Raw genomic sequence first — 26,852 nt, 5'->3', positions numbered from 1 at the left:
CTTCTTAGGAGAAGTGTGGCTGTGAAGAGAGAGAGGTCGTTAGGAGAGGTGATGGGCAGCAGAGAGAACATCTACACTGGCAAAGTCCAGAAGCGAGCAAGTCAGGGGACGTCAGCTGGAGCAGAGCTGGCAGGCAAGGGGCGTGCACTGAACTGGAGCAGAGGAATAGCACCCTCTGCCAGGCGGCTTTGTGCGACCCTGCCTGGAACTAATTCCAGCCTGTGACCTGGACTTTACAAGGCCAGGATGGAGCTGTTAGATTACCAGGAATTCCTCGCTCCAGTGGGCTGCAAGAACCTTCAGGAGGCTCTCCCAAATCTTTGTGAGGGACCAGGTGTAACATGAGATGCTGTAAGCAAAACAAACAAACAATGTTTGTCAGTTGAGGGGCCTGGCCATAAAGAAGGGGTCAGGAAGCCTCTTTTAGGTTACCTGAGAAGGTGGCCTTATGTGTGACTGCTGCATCCTGTCAGAGAAAACTCCTCATTCTTCCATTTATACCACAGGACGTCGGCCCCAGAAATTCAAAGTCAGGTCCGGTTCTGTGCATCAGGTGGGACGTGAAAGGCGAAGAAAGGGAAAACACAAGTAAGTGATGAAGACGAGAGCCCAGCTGTGTGGGAAGAAACTAAGCAGACAAACAAGCATCATGAAAATATGAATTTAGGAGAGATATGAGCAAAGATTATACAATCATGACTGGTGTAAACTACAGAAACACAGATTTGGCCAACAAATCCTGAAACGTCAGAATGAGGGCTCCACTGGAAGCAAAAGAGAAACCAAGCTTCGACTAATGAAAGGCAGCTCTACGTAGCCCAGCAGGTAATAAACTCATCATAGGACTTTATCTCAAAGGGCGTACAAGACAGAAATAAAAATAGACTCCAAACATTTTTAGATAAATTCAGCAGTAACAAAACCACAACTGCCTCTTACATGAAATTAGTTGATTTAGAGACATATCTCATCTTGGAGATTACGTTTAGGCAGGACAAGACCTTACTTTAGCATTCACCTCTAAACCCTCATTCATACACTTCCCTTGGGATCACCATCAATCAGCCCATGTTTCTGGCCATGGAGCTCTCTTAGAATGGCACTTCTGCTTCTTGGAAAGCAGCCAACTTCCAAGTTCCTGTGAACAATTCCTATGATACCAGAGAATGAACACTCACTATTTTATTCTAATTGCCTTCACAGGAAATGCATACTGGGTTCTCTCCTCCACCTCAGCTATGTTCTTCTTATGCTTTGATCCCTGTTAGATACACATAATTGAGCTATGATTACCCAACTCTGCACACCAAAATGTAAGGACAGGCAGAAGCACCAGAATCAGGACAGAAAACAAAAGAAAACAGTTGGGGATAACAAAAGCAATCACTATCATAATTTCAAAGTAAGATTTGAAATTGCTTTTTTATTTCAGACCCATATTTACAACTACTACATACCTCAAACATGCATTTCCAAAACCCAGCTTGGTCTCTCTCATTCCCTCAAACTGTTCCTTCTGCATTCTGTATGACCTAGCTGCCTAAATCAGAAACCTCAGACTTCCTTTATACCTCCCCCCTATTGTTCCATGCCCTATGGATTCCATCATAAAACAGATCACTATTACCACTAGTATAAAATTCAGAATCTTAACGAGACCCCCTACTCACCTTTCTAACTTTCTCTCTCATCGCATAAACATCGCCCACTGTAACTCCCAAATTCAACACCACCAACCCTCAACTCATTCAGGCTCCCTAGGGTCACGCGCCACTTCGAGTATTCGAGCCTCCGCATATACTTCATTAAAATCTCTTCCTCTGAATGCTGTGCTTAAACTCTCACTTCCATAACCTGTCAGAGCTTGTTTATTTCTTCTCTGGGGAAGCAGTTTTAGACACCATTCCTACCAAGTTTGAGTTAGGTACCCCTTGTTGTGTGCTTCCGTAACTCATCACACGTTCCCTGAATTGTTTTTTTTTTTTCTTTGCAGTACGCGAGCCTCTCACCGTTGTGGCCTCTCCCGTTGCGGAGCACAGGCTCCAGACGCGTAGGCTCAGCGGCCGTGGCTCACGGGCCCAGCCGCTCCGCGACATGTGGGATCTTCCCAGACCGGGGCATCGGCAGGCGGACTCTCAACCACTGCGCCACCAGGGAAGCGCCCCTGAATTGTAATTATCTGTTCACAGTTGTCCCTGGGTATCCAAGAGGGATTGGTTCTATGACCCCGCTATGGACACCAAAATCCACGGATGCCCAAGTCCCTTGTATAAAATGGTGTAGTATTTGCATATAAACTATGCACACCCTCCCATATACTTTAAATCATCTCTAGATTATTTATAATACCTACCACAATGTAAATGCTATGTAAATAGCTACTGGAGCATAGCAAATTCAAGTTTTGCCTTTTGGAAATTTCTGGAATTAAAAAAATATATTTTCCATCCTCAGTTGGTTGAATCTGCAGATGCAGAACCCACAGATACTGAGGGCCCACTGTACTTGTCTATATCCTCTACTAGAAGGTAATCTCCTTGAGCACAAGGACCACGTCCTTCTCCTTCATTATAACTTCAGCACCAAGCATAGCATTCGGCACATGACTGTCTCATAATGTAATAGCTAGATTACGTTATGTTCTCACTTATAAACAGCAGCAGAAAAGAGCCAATAACAAGTTTGGAGGATAAAACGAATCAAAAGGGGATAAGATGAAGAAAGAGGAGAGAAGACAGTAATGGAGTAGGGCACCAGAAGATGGGTGGGATACAAGAAGAGAGATTAATGGAAGAAGTAAAAGAAAGCAAAAATAAAGGATGAGCAGATTTTTTGAAACTCAGAGAAGTCTTTCCCCAGAGAAGTAATAAGAGAACTGGCATTGACTGAGCTCCAAGTGCCAGGCCCTGTCACAAATCCATCATATCATTTACACCTTAAAGTTCCCCTATAAACATCAATACCTCATTCTGCAGATAAGAAAACTGAGACACCAAGAAGTTAGGTGTCCATCCCTACCTGATACAGCTGGTAAGTGGTGAGGCAGACTTTGAACTCAGTTTACATGGACTGCCCGGGATATATGCTTTTACCTGGAAATGTTCATTTAGGAATCATTTAACTGTAGAACAGGTAGATTTGATGGTAAAAAAGGCTCTAAGCACCTAATCTTATAAATGAAGCTGTGATTTACCTTGTTATAGCTCAGCACCTGCTTCTTTCCCTTTAAATTTCTATCTTATAGCTCCTGTGAGAGCAAGCCGAATACCTGAAGTTAGTAGCAGCCAAAATCCGATGTGCAACTGAAATCTCGGGACTATCCATTCCTCCCCAGGCCCCCCTAGGGAAATGTGTGGCCTGCAGGGACCCAGGGCACATTCTGTACAATGGTTGTTCTAGCCCACCCTTTGCTACAGGTGCCTCAGTTAAGGCACCTATCAGGACCAAAGGGAGATGTTTCCTAAATTGACACTAAAAAATGGGCTTGGAGCTAAAATATATATTGTGTTATTTTATATTAGGAAAAAAGTGTTCTCTGTCTTTTTCCAAACTTCCGTAACAATAAAAGAGCTTTGTCATGACAGCATTCCCAGATGCAAGGGAAAGAAGGCTATTCCTCTACTGAACAAAAGCTCACACAATGGCTATTTTGCCTCAGGTTCCTTCATTTTTATGTAAGTTTTCCCTTTCCAGGTAGAAGCAGAGTCCTTAAGGGCAGAGCCCTTGCAGCCTTCCCTTATCTTCCCTACTTTTTGAATAATTTACTAGGCTTTGTAGATTTTTATCTACAAATATGCTCCACATCTGATGACAACTAATATAAATATATTTCTTCTGCATCTAAACATCAAAGTCAATACTTTCTCATGGAAGCAGATTTTTACAAGAAATTAATTTTAACCGATTCGACTCATCATCTAACAGTGGTTACCAAGGATACCAGATAGCCAAAATCACTTGGCTCCAACTTGCTTGTTAATCAAGAGATATTAACAGAAAGCTGTGAAGAATTATGGTTGTCTAAGTAATCTGTCCAGAAACAATGCCCCCTCCCAACGTCCCCAAGTCCTGAACTCAGATAAAAACATTCCAGTCTATAATAACCACTAAAAACATGCAAAGCTGTCCTTAGAATTTGAAATTCTGTGATTAGTATTTGGAAAAATGACCACTAATGGTTTCACTTTAATTCATTTCCTGATGAAGCACTGAACTGAGAATGGCTACTTATTTGATCTTATCAATCTGAAAGTAGATGATTTTCACCATGGCAGTTACTTGAGCATTCAGGTAATCTAGCTGAATCTGTCCTGAATCAAATATCCCATCACTGTAAATGTATTAATACAAGGTAGCAGCTAACAGCTGAGCCTAGAATGTGCCTTTGAGGAGCAAAGGATTAAAATGAAGACACACAAAACAAAAAATGCTCCCTCTTGCTAAAAGGTCAATGTGGATTTTTTTTGAAGTATGCGTAAGATTAAACACTATCTATAATGCATTACTCTACATATAAAAAAACCCCAAAGAATTGATAACTTCTCTCCAAAAGGCACAGGCAATCAAGTTACTTACCAATAGCATATTTCTTTACACTTTAAGAATATTAATTTAAAAAAAAAAGAATATTAATTATATGTCATCCCTTGCAACTATTTTGTCTTACTTTGTGATTTGTTTTCACTTTGTTTATAATGCCTTTTGCAAGAGGAAAAAAGAACTGTTGCTGTTGTGTTTGTCAAAATCCGTCAACCTTGTCTTCTACAGTTGTTGACCTTGGGGTCATGCTAAGGAAGGCTTCATCTACTAAAATATGACAGAAACTGGTAGTTGCCATCCAGTATCTATTTTTTCCTTCTTCAAAAAAAAAAAAAAAAAAAACAGAACTCCTATTGTATTGAAGTTACAATACATCAAGTCAAGAGATATTTCCCAACTTACTTCGTAGCTAGGCCATGTTGACTAAATTCTGGTCAATGATATGAGAGCAAAAGTGTTGAGTGGCACTTCCAAAAAGGTTACCTAAAAAGGGCAGACTCGGGTTGGAGGTAGGGTCTTTTGTCATTCCCAGGAACACAAATGTGAGTGCTGGAATTCCAGCAGCCCTATTAGCCCATGAAGTGACTTTGAGTTAGAAGCCATGCACTAAAGAAGGCAAAATAGAAAGACAGAAGGAACCTAGGTCTTATGACTACCTGGAGCCTCCCAGACTTGGACAGCCTGTCTCTAGATCTCTTTGCAAAAGAGAATTTTTAAATTTGCCATCTATGTTTAAGGCCCTGTTATTATTTTCTGTCATATGTAGAGTATCCTGATTAAAAATGCCTATCCTGGGCTTCCCTGGTGGCGCAGTGGTTGGGAGTCCGCCTGCCAATGCAGGGGACACGGGTTCGTGCCCCAGTCCAGGAAGATCCCACATGCCGCAGAGCAGCTGGGCCTGTGAGCCATGGCCGCTGAGCCTGCGTGTCTGGAGCCTATGCTCCACAACAGGAGAGGCCACAACAGTGAGAGGCCCGCGTACCGCAAAAAAAACAAAAACAACAAACAAAATGCCTATCCTATACTTTCCCCTAGAATTTTAATGGTTTTATTTTTTGTAAAAATTAAACCTCAGGAAAATGTTTGGAAGTGGAGCAGGAATATAGTGTTTTCCCCTAAGAGTTAACCAACTATTCCAACACCATTTACTGAATAATCTATTTTCTCCCCTGCTCATTTGAAATGCCACCTTTATTAGATACTACACAGCCATGCTACTTCGTTAGTTCCATTTTGTTAATTTTTTTGTATAGTCTTTATTTCCTCTGAGAAGTGGGAAGTACAGTTAACTGTAGAAAGCTGAGAGTAGAAGTAGAACTTTAGATGAATGGGAGAAGGACAAAGAAGAGGTCAAATGCTAGCGCACCGGCACTGAGGGCCCAGCTGAGATTAGACGCTCCAGATTACAGCATAAGGATTAACAGGGTGGACTTTGCAACCAGAATGCCTGGTTCAAATTCCAGCACCATGACTTACCAGCTGTGTGCAGTCATTCAATCACTTAATCTGTCTATGCTTTGGAGTCTTCCTCTGTAAAATGGAGATGACACTGGAACCTACCTCAAGGCTGCTGTGTTAAGTGAGTTATTATACAAAAAGCTTAGAACAATATCTGGCATTAAATTCTATTATGTATTATCATTATTTATTAATAACAATACTAGTTATAATGTAACTGTTCCTGTCACTGTCATCATCATTCTTAACATATTAAGATTGTGGCTTTTTTTAGTTTCCTAAGGTATTATCAAGAATAATGTTGAATTCTATCCAATGCTTTTTTGGCATCACTTGAAGGATTATGTTTGTTTGTTTCTCCAAAAACGTATTGTGAATGAGACACAATTTCCCACCCACTAGAAAGGCTATAATAAAAATGACAGATAATGACGAATGCTGGTGTGGAAGAAATGGGAACCCTCATACACTACTGACAGGAGTGTAAAATAGTGAAGCCATCTTGGGAAACAGTTTGGTGGCTCTTCAAAATGTTAGTTACCATATGACCCAGCAATTCCACTTGTAGGTATACAACCAAGAGAAATGAAAACATACACCTGTGTAAAAACTTGCACCCAAATGTTCTCAGCAGCATTATTCATAGTAGCTCCAAACTGAAAACAGTCTAAATGTCCATAAACTGATGAACAGATCAATAAAATGTGGTATATCCATATAATGGAATACTAATCAGTAACAAAAAGGAAAGAACTCATAACACATGCTACAATATGGCTGGACCTCAAAAACAGTATGCTAAGCGAAAGGATCCAGTTACAAAAGAGATTGCTTATTATATGATTCCATTTATATGAAATGTCCAGGAAAGGAAAATTTATAGAGACAAAGTAGATTAGTAGCCTCCTGGAACTGGGATTAACAGTGAATGGACCTGAGGGACCTTACTGGGGTGATGGGACTGTTCTTAAACTGATTTATAGTGATACTTACACAGCTTCATAAATTTACTAAATAATCACCACTTAAAGTGGGTGAATTACAGGGCATGTAAAATATACCTCAATAAAGTTTTTTTGTTTTTTTAAATGAGGGAATGACTGGAGATAAATTGAGGAAAAGTTGTGAAGCTTGTGTTACTTATTTTGTGTAAACATGGCCAAAACTTAAAAAAATTTATAAACAACAACAAAAACAACAAATCTACTAGTGCAATAATAGCTTTACCATTCTTGTATTCTTGAAATAAACCCTGCTGGGTTGCAGTGTATCATTCTTTTAATACAAAGTTGTATTTATTTTACTATTATTTAACATAGAATTGGCTATTTACAATAGCCAAGACATGGAAACAACCTAAATGTCCACCGACAGACGAACTGATAAAGAAGATGTGCTACATATATACAATGGAATACTAGGGACTCAGCCATAAAAAAGAATGGAATAATGCCGTTTGCAGCAACGTGGATGGACCTAGAGATTATCACACTAAGTGAAGTAAGTCAGAAAGAGAAAGACAAATATCATATAATTTAACTTATGTGTGGAATCTAAAATATGATACAAATGAACTTATTTACAAAACAGAAACAGCCTCACAGACATAGAAAAGAAAGGAGAGGGGATGGGGGAGGGATAAATTAGGAGTTTGGGATTAGCGGATACAAACTCCTATATATAATATAATAAACAACAAGGTCCTACTGTATAGCACAGGGAACTATATTCAATATCCCGTAATAAACCATAATGGAAAAGAATATATATAACTGAATCCCTTTGCTGTACACCAGAAACTAAGACACCATTGTTAATCAACTACAGTATACATTAATAAAAAAATAAAAATAAAAAAATTTTAAAGAAAAGAATCTAGTAGTATAACAGCCAATTCTGATCCTCCTCTGACATTTCCCCATGTTCTAAGCTGCACTATCAAGGGCACTATGTAAAACCCACTCCTCTCCATATGCTTCCCTGGATCAAAACTGGTGACTGTCCATAGCCCTAAAACATCACCTTTTACTGTAAAAGCATATGCTACAGGGCTTTTGTTTGGTGAATCTGTTCAATCTAACTTCCCAGTTCCCACGTACTGAGGCACTGGGAAGACAGCTATGATTGAGTCACCGAAGCATAAGACAATATAAAATTAAAAGATCAAAAAAACAATGTAATGGAAAAGAGCTGCAATTTTAATCTTTATCGGGTGCAGAGTGGATCCTCTCAAACTGAACCTATGGGGATTAGTTTCCCCCCAGAGAAGCCCTCAGTAATCCACACATAAATGGCCTCTAAAGCAGCGTGGACTAGGATCAATGGATGCTTCGTTTGGAAGTAAAAAAGAAACACTTTGGGGGATTTTCTAGTTCTCTTTGCAGATTCTCTCCGAAATAGATTCCATAGCATGCTGAACTTTAGCTCCATCAAAATTAAAGTAATCCACACAGAGCACTTCCAAAGTCCCAGAAGAAGGATGACCTATAAATTTGGGATATTATGGTGACATTAAATCCAAAGTATCAGTCACAGTGGAACAGATGAGAGAAGAGCAAACAACAGTTTTCTCATTCCCTCTGAAACAATTTGCGAAGTCTTTAGAGCTAGCTCAGCTATGCCATCATTTGACATCCATATTATTCGAAAACATCAGAACTGAAAATATGTTTAACCTGAGACTTTCTGAGTAAAGTGTTACAAGTGGTTCTAACGTGTCCCCTCATTCATGCCTATTTCTTTGTTTCCCAGGTTTTTCTGATGGGAGGTGAACAGACTGGCAAGAAGGACTGACAGCCAACAAGAATCAAGCAAACACATTCTCTAAGCTGAGCACCTCGTTAGAGTTTTTACAGACTTTATTTACAGTATGCTTATCCTAAATTAAAAATAAGCGATAATCATATTACATGCCTAGCAATAAAGAAGACCATGCTTTTAGTTAGCACCAGGATGCTACAGTTACATCCTACAGTTACATTTTCTACAGAATTTATTATTAGTTGCACCAACAGCAGCTGTACTTACTAATAACTGGAGATAAGTCCCACTGTGGTAAGAAAAAAAAGAATCAATGATAATAATAAATGCATTTTCATGCTTAGATTTCCTTCCCTAATATTTTATAATGGTTTTATACAGATGGTCGGAGCACCATTTTGACAATGGGGCTGTAAAAAGTAATTTCAATCCATAAAGGCTATAAATGAGCATCATTTGCAACCTTGGCTGCACACCAGACTAATGTGTAGAGATATTTTAGATGGCACCACAGAAGATTCTGATTTAATCAGTTTGGGGACAGGGCAGTTGTGTCTTCAAAAGTTCCCCGATTGATTCTGATGCATAGCTGGAATTGAGAGTCACTTTCCAAAACCCTTCAAGTTTTTAGGGGGCCTTAGAATTCAACTTTTTTTTTTTTTTTTTTTAATAAATGTATTTATTTATTTTTGGCTGTGTTGGGTCTTTGTTTCTGTGCGAGGGCTTTCCCCAGTTGTGGCGAGCAGAGGCCACTCTTCATCACGGCGCGCGGGCCTCTCACTGTCACGGCTTCTCCCGTTATGGAGCACAGGCTCCAGACGCGCAGGCTCAGTAGTTGTGGCTCACGGGCCCAGCTGCTCCGCGGCATGTGGGATCCTCCCAGACCAGGGCTTGAACCCGTGTCCTCTGCATTGGCAGGCAGACTCCCAACCACTGCGCCACCAGGGAAGCCCAGAATTCAACTTTTTCTCACCTTCTTTGATTTCCAGTAACTCCTTCCCAATGACCTACCAGTCAACTGCCCTGGACATGTGCATCAGATCTCACATATATTCTTGAACTTAATGAATTTAAAATTAAACATGCTGGACATCCTACAGTAAACCTAATGAATCACATGACCATCCTCCCAGGCACCTATACCAGAAATTTGGAAATTAGGATCTCTCTACTTCACATCAGCGTACCAACTATTTTACCTCTTAATATTTTCTATATTTATCATCAGTTCTCCAATTCCATTGCTGCAAAACATCCCTTCAACACTTCTGCCTAGATAAATACTAAGGGTCTACTACTTCTGGTATTTTCTTGAAAATCCCCCAGCTTTGACTCTGCAGGTGCCCGACTGCACCACTACACCGTCACTACCCATCTTCATCACAGACATTCCTCACGCAGGTCACTTCCCTCCATTCCTGGCCTGCTGTCAACACTACTTCTGTCTTAATTTTTGGTTAGTTCAATACTTCCCCAGCTCTGGTCTATCTGTTCTTTTCCTTGTCTCCTTCAGTCACTTGTCCCACACTCTACCTTAGGGCCTCACTCCCATGATCACACTCTCGACACAGTCATCCAGCAACTGTAGCCCCTTCATTATCTCTGTTTGGCCCGCTCCTCCTCACTGCTTTCCCAGCTATCATCCTACCCCAGAGCACCCACAGTCCACTAACCCTACCACCTCTTCACTATCCTTAACACCCCATGAGTCCACTTTACTCTCCTTACTCAGATGAAATTTCAGACTCAATCATTCTAATCGCTCCACTTTATACACCATCAACTCTTTATGTGTTTTTTTAATTGAAGTATAGTTGATGTACAATATTACATAAATTACAGATGTACAATATAGTGATTCACAAGTTTTAAAGGTTATACTCCATTTATAGTTATAAAATATTGACTATGTTCCCTGTGTTGTACAATATACCCTTATGGCTTATTTTACACTCAATAGTTTGTATCTCTAAATCCCTTACCACTCTATTGCCCCTCCACCCACCCTCTCCCCCTGGTAACCACTAGTCTGTTCTCTATATCTGTGAGTCTGCTTCTTTTTTGTCATCTTCACTAGTTGGTTGTTTTTTTTAGATTCCACATATAAGCGATAACTATTTGTCTTTATCTGTTTGACTAATTTCACTAAGCGTAACACACTCTAGGTCCAACCATACTGTGGCAAATGACAAAATTTCATTCTTTTTTATGGCTGCGTAGTATCCTATTGTGTGTGTGTGTGTGTGTGTGTGTGTGTGTGTGTGTACACACACACACACCCCCCATATTCTTTATTCATTCATCTGTCGATGGACACTTCGGTTGCTTCCATATCTTGGCTACTGTAAATAACACTGCTGTAAACATTATGGTGCATATTTTTTCGCATTAGTGTTTTTGGTTTTTTCAGATATATACCCAGGAGTGGAATTGCTAGGTCATATGGTAGTTCTTTATTTAGTTTTTTGAGGAACCTCCATACTGTTTTCCACAGCAGCTGCACCAATTTACATTCCCACCAGCAGTGTACGAGGGTTCCCTTTTCTCCACATCCTCGCCAGCATTTGTCATGTGTGTCCTTTTTGATGATATCCATTCTGACAGGTGTGAGGTGATACCTCACTGTGGTTTTGATTTGCAATTCTCTGATGATTAGTGATGTTGAGCAACTTTTCATGTGCCTGTTGGCCATGTGCATGTCCTCTTTGGAAAAATGTCTATTCAGGTCTTCTGCCCATTTTTTAACCAGGTTGTTTTTTTGATGTTGAGTTGTATGAGCTGTTTATATATTTTGGATATTAACCCCTTATTGGTCATATCATTTGCAAATATTTTCTCCCGTTCAGTAGGTTGTCTATACACCCTCAACTCTTTTGCCACTCTTTCATTGTCATACATAAGCACGACCCTGCTCAAACACAAACTCCTGTCTCTTCATGCCTGCACAAACACAGCTGCATGTGATGGGAGAAAAAACCTCACACCTATGCTGGTGGATATCACTTTAAATCCACAAGCACCAACTTCAAGTAGGTCCTTAATGTTGTCTGGCAGGCACACTCCACTTCCCTAATCCATTCAATCTCCTACCTCCTGGACTATCACTTTCTATCTTTCCTGTTTTCAAACCTTCAGCATTTTCTACCCCATCCTCACTCTCAGCTGGTAACCTTGCTGCTTCCCTTTTCACTGATAACGGGAGAGTAATCAGAGGACAATTCTATAAGATCCCCAAACCATATCTACTCACCTGGGCCCATATACTCTGCCCTGGTTCCTTGACAACAATTGAACTGTTGAAAAACCCACCGACTCAAGCACATCACTCAGGCAGTTCAACCCTCTGCATCGTTTGTAACTTCTCTCCAGCATACAAACGTGCAGTTATTTTCTCCTTTCTTTAGAAACCATCTTTTGAATCAATTTCTCCTCCCTTTTCCTTCACAACAAAACAAAAAAGTAGCGTACATTCTCTTTTTTCAACATCTCTTCTCTCTTTGTCTCTTGAAGAGACTGTAATCAGACTTTCACCTACTCCATTCACCCACCCCCACTCCAAAACCACTCAGTTCAAGGTCACCAATGAACTACCACGTTGCTAAATGCAATGGGCAGCCCTTGGTTCTCATCGTACTTGACCCATCAGCTGCATTTCACACAAGGGCTCACGGCTTCCTCCCAGGAATACTTTCTGCACTTCCAGGCCATCGCACTGCTGATTTTCCTCCCACTCTACTTAACTAATCCTTTTCAGTCTCCTTTGTTCGTTCCTTCTCATCTCCCTCACCTCTAACTAGTTGTTTGACTTCTTTTATCTTAAGTCACTGCTTGGTAGGCTCATCTAGTTTCTTGGCTTATAAATATCATCTTTATGCTGATGGCTCCTAAATGCATATGTGGAGACTAGACTTGGTCCTTGAACTCTAGGAGCATATCCAAATGCCCACTCAAGGATATCCCTCCAGCAAGCCTCCCCTCATTATCCTACATCATTAATTATTGTTCTCTACCAGATCATTCCCATCACCTAAGCACTGTTATCTCTTAATTTCTTATAATTTATTATTTTTTATAAACTTTATTTATTTTAATGTGAGTTTTCTTTTTTTGGGGGGCTGCGTTGGGTCTTCATTGCTGTGCGCAGGCTTTCTCTAGTTGCGGTGAACGGGGGCTACTCTTTGTTGCAGTGCACAGGCTTCTCATTGCGGTGGCTTCTCTTGTTGCAGAGCATGGGCTCTAGGTGCGTGGGCTTCGGTAGCTGCAGCACGCGGGCTCAGTAGTTGTGGCACGCAGGCCCTAGAGCACATGGGCTCAGTAGTTGCGGCACACGGACCCTAGAGCACCTGGGCTTCAGTAGTTGTGGCTCGCGGGCTCTAGAGCGCAGGCTCAGTAATTGTGGCACATGGACTTAGTTGCTCGGAGGCACGTGGGATCTTCTCCGACCGGGGATCGAACCCGTGTCCGCTGCACTGGCAGGCGGATTCTGAACCACGGCGCCACTAGGGCCAGGGAAGTCCTCTTATAACTTTAAATAAAAACAAAAACCCTTGATCTCACCTCCCTCACCAGTGACTACTAACTCATTTCTCTCTGCTCTTGTCTACAGAAAAACTTGAAAGAGTAGTCTATACTCACTGCCCCTGATTCCTCTCCCATCAATTTCTCTTAAGGCCCCTCCAGTCAGGCTCCTGTTCTCATCTCTCTACCAAACGGCTTGTCAACATCACGTCCAATGACCCCTATGTCATGTAACTGCTGTGGTCAGTCATCAGTGCTCATTCTACTTGACCCAATGGTAGCATTTTACACAGCTGTTTATTTCCCCTCTTTCACACACCTTCTTCTTCTTGGTTTTCAGGTCAATACTCTTGCTTGGATCTTCTGCTCTCTTTATTAGACTTCTTTTGCTGATTCCTCATTTTCTCTCCATCATCTTAGTGTTGGAGAGTTCCAGAACTCGGTCCTGGTACTCTTCTCTCCTCTAGTCAACACCACCTTCCTAGATGATTCCTTTTAAATATCACCTCTAAGCCTACAACTCTCACATCTGTATCTCCAGTCCAGCCATCTTTCCCAAACTCCAGGCTCATACGTCCAGCTTCCTCCTCTGTTCCCCACACGACTCACTAATAAGCATTTCCAACTTAATACATCCAAAACTTAGCTCCTAATTATTCCCCTCAAACTTCTCCTCTATTCTCTTGCTCAGGCCAAAATCTTGGAGTCATTCTCGATTCCTCTGTCTTTCACACCCTACATCCATCCATCAGCAAGTCCCATCAGCTCTACCTCCCAGCTACCCAGAATCTGACCACGTCTCAGCACCTCCACTGCCATCACTCTGGTCCAAGCCACCATCATCTCTCACAGCGGCCACCTCACTACTCTCCCTGATTCTACCCTTCCCTTCTACCGTCTGTTTTCTATATGCCGGTCAGAGGGATCCTCTCTATTCCTAAGTTAGACATATTACTTCTCTGCTTAAAACTTTCTTAAGGCTTCCCATCTTTCTCTGAGTAAAACTGACAACGGCTTCTAGGGCCTTACAATCAGCCTGCCATCACCTCTCTGACCTCACCTACTACTTCCCTCCTCCTTGCCAACCCCACCACAGTGCCACTGCCCCTGGCTAATACCTAGATATACCAAGCATGTGCCTGCCTCAGGACCTTTACACCTGCTGTCCCACTGCCTGGAATGCTCCTCCTCCTGATATGTGCACATCTTGCTCCCACATCTCTGACTTTTACTCATACGTCCATTTCTCAGTGATGCCATTTTAATTTCCACACCTCTTCTCTTTCCACGCTTTATTTTTCTCCTTAGTGCTTATCACTGTCTAACATACGATGTAATTAGTTAATTTATTTATGTATTATTTTCCTCACGCCAACATGTAAGTTCTATAAGGGCAAGCTTTTTATGTTCTGTTTGGTTCCCTAGTGTAGATACAATACTGTATCAGGGTACCTAGGTGTGTACAATACCTAGAACAGAGCCTTGTACATGCGAGAGGTTCAATAATGTTTGATGAGTTAGTGAATGGCATTTCTAATCGTAACCTCTGCCTCCAGAGTCATCTAATTAGAAGACAAACCTGCTCACCTCAGTTTTCAGCTTAAAACCCTTCAGTGGGTCTGCAGTGCTATAGCTGATGCAAACTGAAATGTCTTCGGCAGCCAGGCATATCCCCTAAATGTCATAAGAAAAGTTTACGTGTGTGGGGCGGGGCAGGTGGGGCGGATATGAAAAGCGGAAAATGTAAGACCTGCCTAAGGGCATTCAATTCAATTATTTTAAAGAACTGTACCAGCCTCTTAGCAGCCCCTGTATATATCGGGTTGGCCAAAAAGTTCGTTCGGGTTTTTGGTACGATGTTAACGGAAAAACCCAAATGAACCTTTTGGCCAACCCAATAGCATAAACCACCATCTCCACAGTGCGGCTTGGTAGGCACTACGCAGGCTTGCCACGCTTACTCCCTCCTGGGCCCTATAACATCAGAGAAAACAGACTGTGCATATCCTCAAATGAGGGACTGCCATGCAACTGAACACACTGCTTTTTCATCATCAAATAAACAGGCAAGGAAGCAAGATGTCACTGCTGGCATAGTCTGAAATTATATCTGGAACCCAGATGCTTGAACCAGATGACTACACTCGCTAAAGGCAGTTTTTACAACTCTATGAGGTAACTACACTAGCGTTTCAAGGTGACACGGCTGGGGATCTGAAGAGGTAATCTCCTATGCGGTGATTCCAATCTGTCAGGCCCTTAACTCGGTCAGGAAGAACATTATCACCAACTTCAGCTTTTTTCCCACGAGAACCAGGAAGACTTGAGAAGCGAACTCACAGGATTTCCCCCATCCTGGAATCTCCTGGTCTACTTTGCTGAGAATGGATCCTTTGGGCTCATCGCAGTAAACTGTCCTTCCTTCAAGATTTCTGCATCAGAGTACTCTAACCCAAGTCCTCCGTGGGACTCTGACAATGGCAAACGAGGACTTCCATGATCTGAGGACCAGTGTTCACAAGAGCAGACTCATCTCTCAACATTACCAACACACCCTCCTCCACTTACTACTGCCAAAGATCCATTCTCTCCTGTCCTAGAACGTTTGTAAATTCCGAGACTGTCCTTCCCACCCACACATTCCAGGCAAAATGCTCTGCCCGAGAATCACCTTCTTCAGGAATTCTCTACAGATCCACTCAAGTCAGCTAATTACTTCTCTCCTCTTTTTCTGAACTGTATTCAGTAATACCTCCCTTCCAATCTTTATTTTATTAATTGCAATTACTGCTTTATCTCAGTTCCACAGAGGCAGTAACCATGTCTAACGTATCTTTTGTGTGTGTGTGTGTGTGTGTGTGTGTGTGTGTGTGTGTGTTTTGCGGTACGCGGGCCTTTCACTGCTGTGGCCTCTCCCGTTGCGGAGCACAGGCTCCGGACGCGCAGGCCCAGCGGCCATGGCTCACGGGCCCAGCCGCTCCGCGGCATGTGGGATTTTCCCGGACCGGGGCATGAACCCGTGTCCCCTGCATTGGCAGGCGGACTCCCAACCACTGCGCCACCAGGGAAGCCCTCTAATGTATCTTTGAATCAGTGATGGCTAACCTAGTATCTGGCACTTAAGAGGCACTCAATGGATGTTTTTTGAATTCAACTTAATTATAATTAGAAGAGTGATCAGATCGGTGTGGCTATAGTAGTAAAGTGCTAGGAAGGGAGGGGAGTTGGAAAGAGGGGGAAAAAGATTCAAGTTATATAACAGCAATTTTTTTTTCATATTTCACATACATAAAGGCAGCATTTTGCCTTGGAAAGAATCTTACAATGAATCCCTATTTCTTGACGCACTCCTAACATTATAAAAGGCAGTCTAGTGTAATGGATTGATTATAGTAAAAACAACCTGAGTCCACTGACTATACAATGCTCCTTCTCTAAGCTAATCTGACAGAATATTTATGGTCCAACTAATGCAGACTGGTAAGAAATACATTAAGATGCTCAAAAAATACATTTGTAGTGGTAGAGAATAAACACACAAAATTCACATAACAGGAAATATAAATTGCTTTAAAATATTAAAAACATTCAACACTACAAACAAAAAATGCAAGTTGAAACAACAACCAGGTAGCTACTTAAACCCTGTTACATTAGCAACCTTTTGTTCACATTATACCACCTGATGGTAGTAGATTGACTGTTGATATGTAGCAGGGCTAACTGGCATAGATATACTGGAAAGCAATTGGAACCCACTGGTGATAATTAACTATTAAGAAATTTTCCCAAAAGGGAGTAGGGTACTATAGATGTAAAATATTATTTGTAGTAATAAAAAATCAGATGCTAGAAATACCCCCAAAGAAAGGTTAAGTAAAAAAAGATTTATCTACCTTCTGGAATATATAGTCATCACAACAATTGCACAGTAATGACTGTTCATCATGGAAAATTATAATAATAATAGTAATAATGGCTAGTATTTATCGAGCATTTTCTACGTGTGCAGTACTACGGTAAGTATTTCACATGCGTTATGAGATAAGTACTGATGTAGGGTTGCTAGATTTAACAAATAAAAATATAAGATGCCCAATTCAATTTGAATTTCAGATAAACAATAGATATCTGTTGTTTATCTGAAATTCAAATTGAACTGGGCATCCTGTATTTTATTTGGGTAATAGCACTCCATTTTATTCATGAGAAAACTAAGACACAGGGATTGAATAACTTTCCAGGGTCATACAGCTAATAAGTGGTGATAAAAAGTTAAGTTTACAAAAAAGTAGAATAGTAAATTTTGTTTATGAATAATTTCAGGCATACCTTGCTTTACTGTGCTTCACAGATATGGCTTTTTTTTTTTTTTTTTACAAATTGAAGGTTTGTGGCAACCCTGCATCGAGCAAGTCTATCAGGCCATTTTTCCAACAGCACTTGCTCACTTCACGTCTCTGTCGTATTTTGGTAATTCTCCCAATATTTCAAACTTTTTCATGATTATTATATTTGTTATGGTGATCAGTAATCTTTGAGGTTACTACTGCAAATAAATTATGACTCACTGAAGTCTCAGATGATGGTTAGTGTTTTTTAGCAATAAAGTAGTTTTAAATTACATACTTTTTTTAAAGACATAATGCTGTTGTACACTGAAGAGACCACAGTATGGTGTAAACATAACTTTTATATACGCTGGGAAAGCAAAAAATTCATGTGTCTCACTTTACTGTGGCGGTCTGGAATCAAACCTGCAACATCTCCAAGGTATGCCTGCATAAATAGGTGAAACATGCACGTGCCCATGGATCACAGATGAGGGGAAGTGTGGACAGGTGATACCACTACCACCAAATCCATTTACTGAGCAGTTAGTTACTGAAGCACTGACTCTGCACGCTGTGGTGAAACAGCCTCCTCCCCCCCACCACCCCCCCCCCCCCCCCCCCGCCACCGTCCCATTTTACAGATGAATAAAGTGAAGAGTTAAATATTTTGCTCAAGGTCAATAAAGCTAGTAAGGGAAGGATCAGATTCTGACTCCAAAGCTCTTGCTTATTCCACTTTGTCATCTTGATTTCCCGGGTGAGATTTTTTTTTTTTTCTTTCGAGTGCAGTTCTATCAGTGTTGGCATAAAAGTTTTGGTGTGATAGAATACATGCACGAGGACACATGAATATTTCAAGGAGATCTGCAAAGCCAAGTTGCTGGGGTTTGCCTTGGTTTAAAGCCATACTTCAAGCCAACCCAGTGCAAAACTTGAAAAGAAAAAGTCGTGGTGAACATTTATGGCTCAAATTGTGATTTCATTTAGAAAGTAATAATACATACTCCATACTTATCTTTTGGAAAGGGAGACTGCTCTCCCACTGATGCCCCCCACTAAGCTCCTCCCTTTCTCTACACATCTGAGCACATGAACTTGTTAGTTCCCTCAAGTAAGTCACTTAGGAAGGGATTATGATTTTTTTTTTTCAGCCGACCACATGAGAAAGCCCACGAGCACACACAAACACAAAAGTGCCAGTATGCTTTTACAATGAAAGCAATGCCTGTGCTCTATACATAACAGGGAATTTTAGGATGATTTCCCTTAAGTGTCAGCTTAAGTTTTCCTTGAGAGTTTAGCCCACATCAAGAAGTTTGCTTTTGATTGTTTATTCTGAAAGAGGCAGCTGGCCACAGGGCTGCCTGTGATGCCTTTACCACAATTTGCTTTTGTTTTTCCCTCTTGACAATTACCTCATGACTCAACCACTCACTGGTCCATGTAGAGGAATCCCGTGGAGATGAAAACACACTTGTTTAAATAAAATATTTATGAAGAAGCCCTAAAATGTCACTGAAGTAATGCAAATTAAATCTTCACATATTGTGCATCCAATATGCCACTCATTCCTTAGAAGACTCTCTAGTTCCTGATTGCAATTAACATTAATTTTTAAAAATTAATCCCATTGTGCATAATCACACCAATGTCTATTCATAAAAATCCAGTGTTTTAAGGATGATTTTTCACTTGACTATCTCTGAAAATCTGAATTAAGGTTAAAGTTTAATCTCAATGATTATGTTGGAGATTTTTCCTTAGGGACTGCATTTAATTATTATTCTACATGTACACCTTTTTATAAGTTATTTCATTCTAAATCAATATAAGGTGACACTAGTGACGGTTCCACATTCTGGCCTTTCAATGAAATTCTTTGGACATGATTTTCTCAATTTGTTCTTTTTTTTTCCCCAAATTGAGTGGATATAATAGATTCTCATGATACTTTTATAGAGTCCTTCAAATAAAAATTGGGGGTAGGGCTTCCCTGGTGGCGCAGTGGTTGAGAGTCCGCCTGCCGATGCAGGGGACGCGGGTTCGTGCCCCGGTCCGGGAAGATCCCACATGCCGCGGAGCGGCTGGGCCCGTGAGCCACGGCCGCTGGGCCTGCGCGTCCGGAGCCTGTGCTCCACGGCGGGAGAGGCCACAACAGTGAGAGGCCCGCGTACCGGAAAAAAAAAAAAAAAAAAAAAAAAAAAAAAAATTGGGGGTAATATTGTCAAAAGAAAGTTAAGAATCACTTAGTTGATTTGGGTGATGACTGTACAAGGTAACAGTCAAGGCCCCCGACTTGATACCATCTTTCCTAATTTTGCAAAAAAGAAATGTGAGCTGAGCTGAGAAGAGTTAGGTGGGTTCATCCGTCACTTATTGGCCTCAACAGTTGTCTTCCACTTGGTGCACATTACAACCAAGAGAGGAACTTATATAAAAATATACCGATAGCAGGCCCCACCCCCGGCGATTCCAATTTAATTGGTCAGGATAGAGCTCAGCCATTGGTAGTTTCTTGTTTGTTTCATTTTTGTTTGTTTGTTTTTCAGAGCTCCCTAAATGTTTCTAATATGCAACCAAGGTTGAAAACCAGTCTAGAGAAAGCTTCTCCTGACTAGGGTTAACATCTACTTAGAAAGAGGGGTCATCAGTGATGTGTCGTAAGGAGGGGTCATCAGTGATGTGTCGTAAAGCTCTATTTGACACCCTGACCAAGTGAACAACCTCTAGTTCACCAGAAAATGAAGAAAAAAATCCCTAGAAATACAAAGCTGGAATGTCAATGGAAAACCAGTATCCTGAATAAAAGAATTCATGACCAAGATACTGAGCAATGTCCATCGACAGATGAAAGGATAAAGAAGATGTGATATATTTTATATATATATAGTGGAATGCCACTCATTCATAAAAAAGAATGAAATAATGCCTTTTGCAGCAACATGGATGGACCTAGAGAATATTATACTAACTGAAGTAAGTCAGAAAGAGAAAGACAAGTATCATATAATATCACTTCTATGTGGGATTTTTTAAAAAGATACAAATGAATTTATTTATGAAACAGAAATAGACTCACAGACACAGACATAGAAAACAAACTTATGGTAACCAAAGAGGGAGGAATAAATTAGGAGTTTGGGATTAACAGATATACACTATTATATATAAAGATAGACAAACACAGGGACCTACTGTATAGCACAGGGAACTATATTCAGTATCTTGTAATAACCTAGAATGGAAAATAATCTGAAAAAGAATATATTGGGGTGTGTGTGTGTATAAAACTAAATCACTTTGCTGTACACCTAAAACTAACACAACATTGTAAATCAACGATACTTCAATTTTAAAAAGTAAAAATAAAAATATTGAGCAAAATCTGTATAACTGCATAGAATTTAACCTACACTTAGAGATTAAATCCATTATAGAAAAACAGAACAGAGAAAGGACATCTAAATGAAAAAAAAAAAAACTAGGAAATTTTCATTGACAACAACTCCTAGATTCTTAGTATATGTGATGTGTTTACCTAGAAGCTACTTTGACTTAGGCTCAACTCTTTTTCTTAAATGGAACCCATGGCCTTGGGCTAGTTTAGCTCTCTGCAGTTCGATTTATTCAGATATACCAATCTCTTTTGGCAATGCTTCTCAAACGTTAATGTGCCAATGAATCACCTGAGGATCCTGTTAAGACACAGATTCACATCGGTAGGTCTGGCACACAGTCGAACACTTTGAGCAGCGAGGTCTTAGAAGATGTTAAGAGGATTAAAGGAAACGACCTACATAAAGTGCTTGGCACAGATGTGGTTGGCACCCTCCAGAAGAAAAGACTTACAAGGAAAATAATAAAACATGGTTAAAACCTAGAAACCATTCGATCCAATCTTCTTTTCTTTTCCAGATGTGGAAACGAAAGGATGAGAAAAGTTACAATCGCTACCCCCTAACAGCCAAACGGAGAAGAGACGAATTCTTTTTTGACTGCAATAAGTATAATCGAGATCAACAAATAGAAGTTAAATTGAGCTTTTCATTCCACGCAAGGAAAGACCTTTTAATAACTGCTGTCCTACAATCAACTGGCCCTCTTGAGGAGAGAGAGTGAAGTCCCCAGTTACAAAGTATGAGCATTTTCCAGTTGATAACATTAAAGAAGACTTCCATACTTCAGGTCCCTGTTGAACTTAGAGACATCGCACATCTAATATGTACACACACCAAAAAATCTTTAATAAAACAAAAAAAATTTTAATAAAACAAAAACTTCCTTATTTTCCTCCCCACTCCAACTCTGCTCCTCCTTAAGTCTTACCCTATGCAGTAAATGGAGTTGCTTAGGTCAAAAAGCCTTGGGGGGCTTCCCTGGTGGCGCAGTGGTTGAGAATCCGCCTGCCGATGCAGGGGACACGGGTTCGTGCCCTGGTCTGGGAAGATCCCACATGCCGCGGAGCGGCTGGGCCCGTGAGCCGTGGCCGCTGAGCCTGTGCGCCCGGAGCCTGTGCTCCGCAACGGGAGAGGCCACAACAGTGAGAGGCCCGCGTACCGCAAAAAAAAGCCTTGGGGTCACCCTTAACTCCTCTTCTCTCACCACTCACCTCCATTCCATCAACAAATCCTAGTGCTGTATCTTCAAACTGATGTCCACTATCCCCTTTGTCTGGGTTACTAGAGTAATCCTGCTAACAAGTTTCCCTGTCTTTACTCTTGAACTTCAACAGCATTTTCTCAACACAGCAGCCAGAGAGTTGCCACTTCTCTGTTAAAACCCTTCTCGTTCAGAGTAAAAACCAAAGTCCTTATAATCGTTTAGAAGGCCATACATGATCTTCCCCCTCCAACCGTTAACCGTATTTCTTGTCATTCTCTATCTTATTCACTCTGCACCAGTCACCCTGGAACTCAACTATTCCTTGCATCCCATCAAGGACGCTCCTATCTCCTGATCTTTGCACTTGCTCTTCCCTCTGCTGTGAAGGCTATTCGCTGAGATTCACGAGTTTATGACGGACATTGCCAATATATGAAACAACATAATGACACCTAACAGAAGGATTCTAATTGCTCTCTATGGAAAAGTGCTCACCCTCAGCTTAAAGATCCACAATTTTACTTTAAATAGTTGGTACAGATGAAGGACTGGGTGAGGTACTCCAGTTCCAATTTACGACTTAGCCTCATCAAATTCTCTCTCAATACCAAGTTAGGGAAGACTAAGGACTGTACTCCTACCTCAGAGCACTGCAACTACCTGGGCAAAGAATAACCTTTCTGATGGCCCACTGATGTGTGACCCAGGCTTATCCCACCATTGAAAAAATGAACAATCATCCTAGATGTGGTATCACTCCGCTGTCCATAGGGAATTATATCTGGTTTCTCCTTTCAAAACCAAAGTTCCTCAGTTGAGCTTGAGAAAACCTAGCTACTGCTGGGTAGCCAGGGATGAACAATGGGCAGAAAAAGCTGAAACATGGCATTCATGTGGGTTCCTTTACAGAAAAGGAAGTCACGCATTTACAGAGATGACTCTCTCTAGGGACCCACGTGCTAGGGCTGCTGCTGGGCATGGTTGTGCCGGGTCCCACTACACTGCAGCAGCGGCGCCATTCACAGCTTTGGGCAGTGCAGCTACTCCAACCACTCAGCTTTTAGGGCTCGGAAGTTAAAGGCACTCTTGGCTTGGGCAACCAAACAGCTTTACAGGGATGCAGACAAATGCATCTGATGTAAGAGTTAATGTGGGCAAGGAGAGGAAGGAGGGAGATGAAGAGAGATGCTGGCCTGAGTTGCACTGCCCTGGAAGAGAGGGTACACTTTGGATGTGGGCTTCAGCCTCAGTTCCTCTGACCTTGCACTCACGGTCCCCCTCCCCACGCCTGCCTCGTGAACAGGCTACTTCCTGACCCAAATCAAAGATCACGAGGGTCATGGGGCTACCTCAAAGCCACTGTGCCCTAGTTTAAGAAAGCAGAGCAGTGCTTTCAGGAACTCAGAGAGCAGCACGGCATACTCTTTATCTGTGGCTATTTCTCAGCCAAGGAATCAGATGTGTCTTTTGTAAGGAGTCTTCTCTGTGATTCTTCCTCAGGGCTTCCCAGCGCAGGGGCTGAGGGAAACTTTAGAACATGGGATCTAGCTCGAATATTAAGAGGAGCAGAGGCACAAAATCAGCCAAAAATATGTGTAGTGTTAAACATGCAACTCGGCGAGAGGCCTCGTCCATCTTCTCTTGTAAAGCCAAAGAGGACCACTCATGTGCGGTAACAGTGGGAACTCCTGGCACAGTCAACAGGCAAAGAAGCGGCATGTTTCAACACTAACACTTCCTTTGGGTGAAGCAAGCTAGTTTATTTCTTGTTCCTGCTGCTTAAGGACAGAACTTTCCCCAGTGAGGACACCATCCTGGGCCCCCAGTTCATGAACCAAGTGCTCTTATTCCTGTCTGTAGCCTGCGCAGCACATCAGTCCAGCAAGGAGGCGCACAAAGGCTGGGCATTAAACCTCTGGGGAAATCATTTGAAATCAACAACATTTCTTGACTTAATTCTCCACTTTGAAGTAACACATTAGTGATCATCCCATAAACTTAATTAATGTAACCACAGGCAATGCGGAGCAATAATCTTTCTTTTACCAAAAAAACGCCTTTGAGTAGGGAAAATCTGATATAAACTTTTATTAGATGACTTCTCTTCACCCCACAGACCCATTTTGGATATACTATCAAGGAAATGCTATTGAAGTCAGGCTCAGTGTATACCTCTTTATGAATCAAATAATTCTCTAATTTATCCTTGGGTAAATGAATTTTTATATAATGGATTGGCTTAAAATGAGGTAAATTCATACTGGATACTTTGCACACCAACAGCTCATTTCCAATATTTATACACAGGAATATCAGGGAAAGGGCCCTTTTCTTACCCCATCTTTAACAATCCAACCACAATATGCTTTTTTTTTAGTACTCAGGTTGAGAGACTATTCGAGAAAATGATTCCTCATGGTGAGAAGAATCTCAAGTATACATTTGGAAGGAATGTGTCTTTCAGTAACCAGCAGTGGATGAGAAGATGTGGGAGACCCAGGACCCTTGGGGAAGGCAAACGGCTCCACTAAAACTCCCTCTTCCAACCGTAACTGGTCAAAGGCTAAAATAAATGAACTTTCCAAAGTTAGGAGCTTCGAAACTTTCACTAGGAATAACTGTAGGTGCACAAGCCATGACCCGTGAGCCCATTGACCTTCGTGTGCCCGGTGGCGGAATCTGGTTGAGCCGGGAGCCCAGGCCCAGGCCGCCTCCACGCCGAGAGACCCGGAGGGAACGGGTTCAGGCCCGGCTGCCCAGGACCCGGAGCTCTCAGTCCCCGGCCCAACGTCGGCTCCCGCCCCGCCCTTCTCACCCCAGACCAAGGACAGGAAATGGGCAATCCGGGAAGAGGATGCGGAGCGCCCGGTGGGATTCAACCGCAGCCCGGGGCCGTCCCCAACTCCCAACTTCCCAGAGTTTCCTCTGGCCTCGTCCCCCTTCCCATGGCTCGCGAGAGCGCCGCGGCCTCTCCTCGCCCGGAGCGCAGAGCCCGGGAAGTGGAGCTCGGAGCTCGGGAGCCGCCCCCAGGAGCCCCGGTGACAGAAGCGCAGGTGACGGGCGTGGCGCCTCCAACCCCGCGCCAGCCCACCCGGACCCGGCCTCCATGCAGCAGCCTCCGCCGGGGTCCCTGTCCGGGTTCAGCATCAGGCCACCGTGCGCTAGTTCCTGGTGCCCTCCCCTGGCTCGGTGGTCACCCGCCCTCCTCCCTCCACTCCGTGTCGTTCTCCTGCCTCAGGGCCCGGTGCGGCCGCAACGCCCAGCCCGGGGCCCTCCGGTCGCGCCCGGCAGCGGCGGCGATACTCACCTGGGTCTCGGAGCCGGGGTCTGGCGCGGTCCCGCAGGTGGTAGATGAAATCCTGGCAGCTGTCGTGCTCCAGGGCCCCGCGGGCACAGAGCTCGGCCAGCAGCTGCAGCGCCTGGTGACAGAGCGCGTCCCTGGCCCCGGGCATCGCCCCCCCGCATCCTCGGACCGAGCCCGGCAGGCGGGCGCGGGAGACAACCCTCCGCCTGCCAGCTCAGAGCCGTCGCCTCCGGGCCGTCCGCGCTCGCCGCCAGGGACCCGCCGAGAAACGGCCCGAGCCCAAGCCCCAGCCCCAGCCGGCCCGGCCTCCCACCGGTTGCATGCAGCTCTTGGCCAGCCGGTCAGTCGGGCTTTCTTTCTCTCCCGCCCTGCCCCTCCGTCCCTCCCCCGGCAAGGAGGAGAGGCGGCGCCGCACAGCCCAACGCGCCTCTTTCCTAGCGCTCCGCCCGCCCCTCGTGGCCGCCGCGGGGCGGGGCGGGTCAGGGGTGCGCGCCAAGGGGTAGGATCCCGGCGGCCCCTGCCTGAGCGCCGGCGGGGGAAGGGGGGCGCTCGCGGGCTCCTAGAGGAGCGCGGGACTCGGCTCGGGACCTCGTGCTCAGGGCGACCACGCCCAGGTTTGGAGAGTGTGTGCGGGTGCGCGCCCTGTCCCGATGCAAACCCATACCCTCTCCCACCGCCCCTCGCCGCGGGAGTCCAAAACATGTTCTTGGGTGCGTTGAGCGAAACGTGCAGTCTGAACCACACCCGCCAGATCTGGAGAACCGAGTCCCGGCTTTGAACTTGAAAAGCGCAGTCGGGGCATAAGCCATGGGCCTAAAGATGCTACACGCCCAAATGCGGGGTCTGGGGCCGAGATTCTCCAACAAAGGAAAAATTTCTCAACCGCAGGGCCTTTTCGACCACCTTGGTGATTTGGAAAAGGTGGAGACTCTCAGATCAGAACTAAGGTCAAATAAATGGCTCCTGAGAAAGACGCTGGGACTTACCTGGAGCCTCATAGACCCTGGCTGGTCTTCTAAGCAACTGATTGGAAACCTGAGGATGGCCAGTTGATTCTCCAGCATCCACCAAGGAAGAGTAGCACAGAATCTGGAATGTTTGGAAGGGAACATAGGGCACCTCTCATACACCCACCTCTTCAGCCTTTCAGGCAATAAGCGTAGAGATAACCAGGAAATACTGAACTCGTGTGTGTGTGTGTGTGTGTGCGTGCGTGCGTGCACTGTGCCACAGATCTTTTAGCTATATAATCTCATTTAATTCCCCCGATAGCCCAGCAAGGTCTGTACAACTACTATGCTCATTTTACCAATGACAAACCTGAGACTCAGGAAAGT

General features: G+C 43.1%; 1 protein-coding gene across 1 annotated transcript in view; it reads right to left on the bottom strand.

Annotated features, from left to right (window-relative positions):
* Nucleotides 1-25,963, bottom strand: part of SYT9 (synaptotagmin 9) — a 187,175-nt gene extending 161,212 nt beyond the window's left edge. Inside the window, exon 1 of the mRNA XM_032642080.1 lies at nt 25,519-25,963. Within this exon, the coding sequence (XP_032497971.1) occupies nt 25,519-25,663 (145 nt within the window). The 5' untranslated portion in view covers nt 25,664-25,963. The remainder of the gene's footprint in view (nt 1-25,518) is intronic.
* Nucleotides 25,964-26,852: the final 889 nt, after the last annotated feature.

This window comes from Phocoena sinus, chromosome 8 (assembly GCF_008692025.1).
Source record: "Phocoena sinus isolate mPhoSin1 chromosome 8, mPhoSin1.pri, whole genome shotgun sequence".
Taxonomy (NCBI): Eukaryota; Metazoa; Chordata; class Mammalia; order Artiodactyla; family Phocoenidae; genus Phocoena; species Phocoena sinus.
This window is presented reverse-complemented; position numbering and strand designations above follow the sequence as displayed.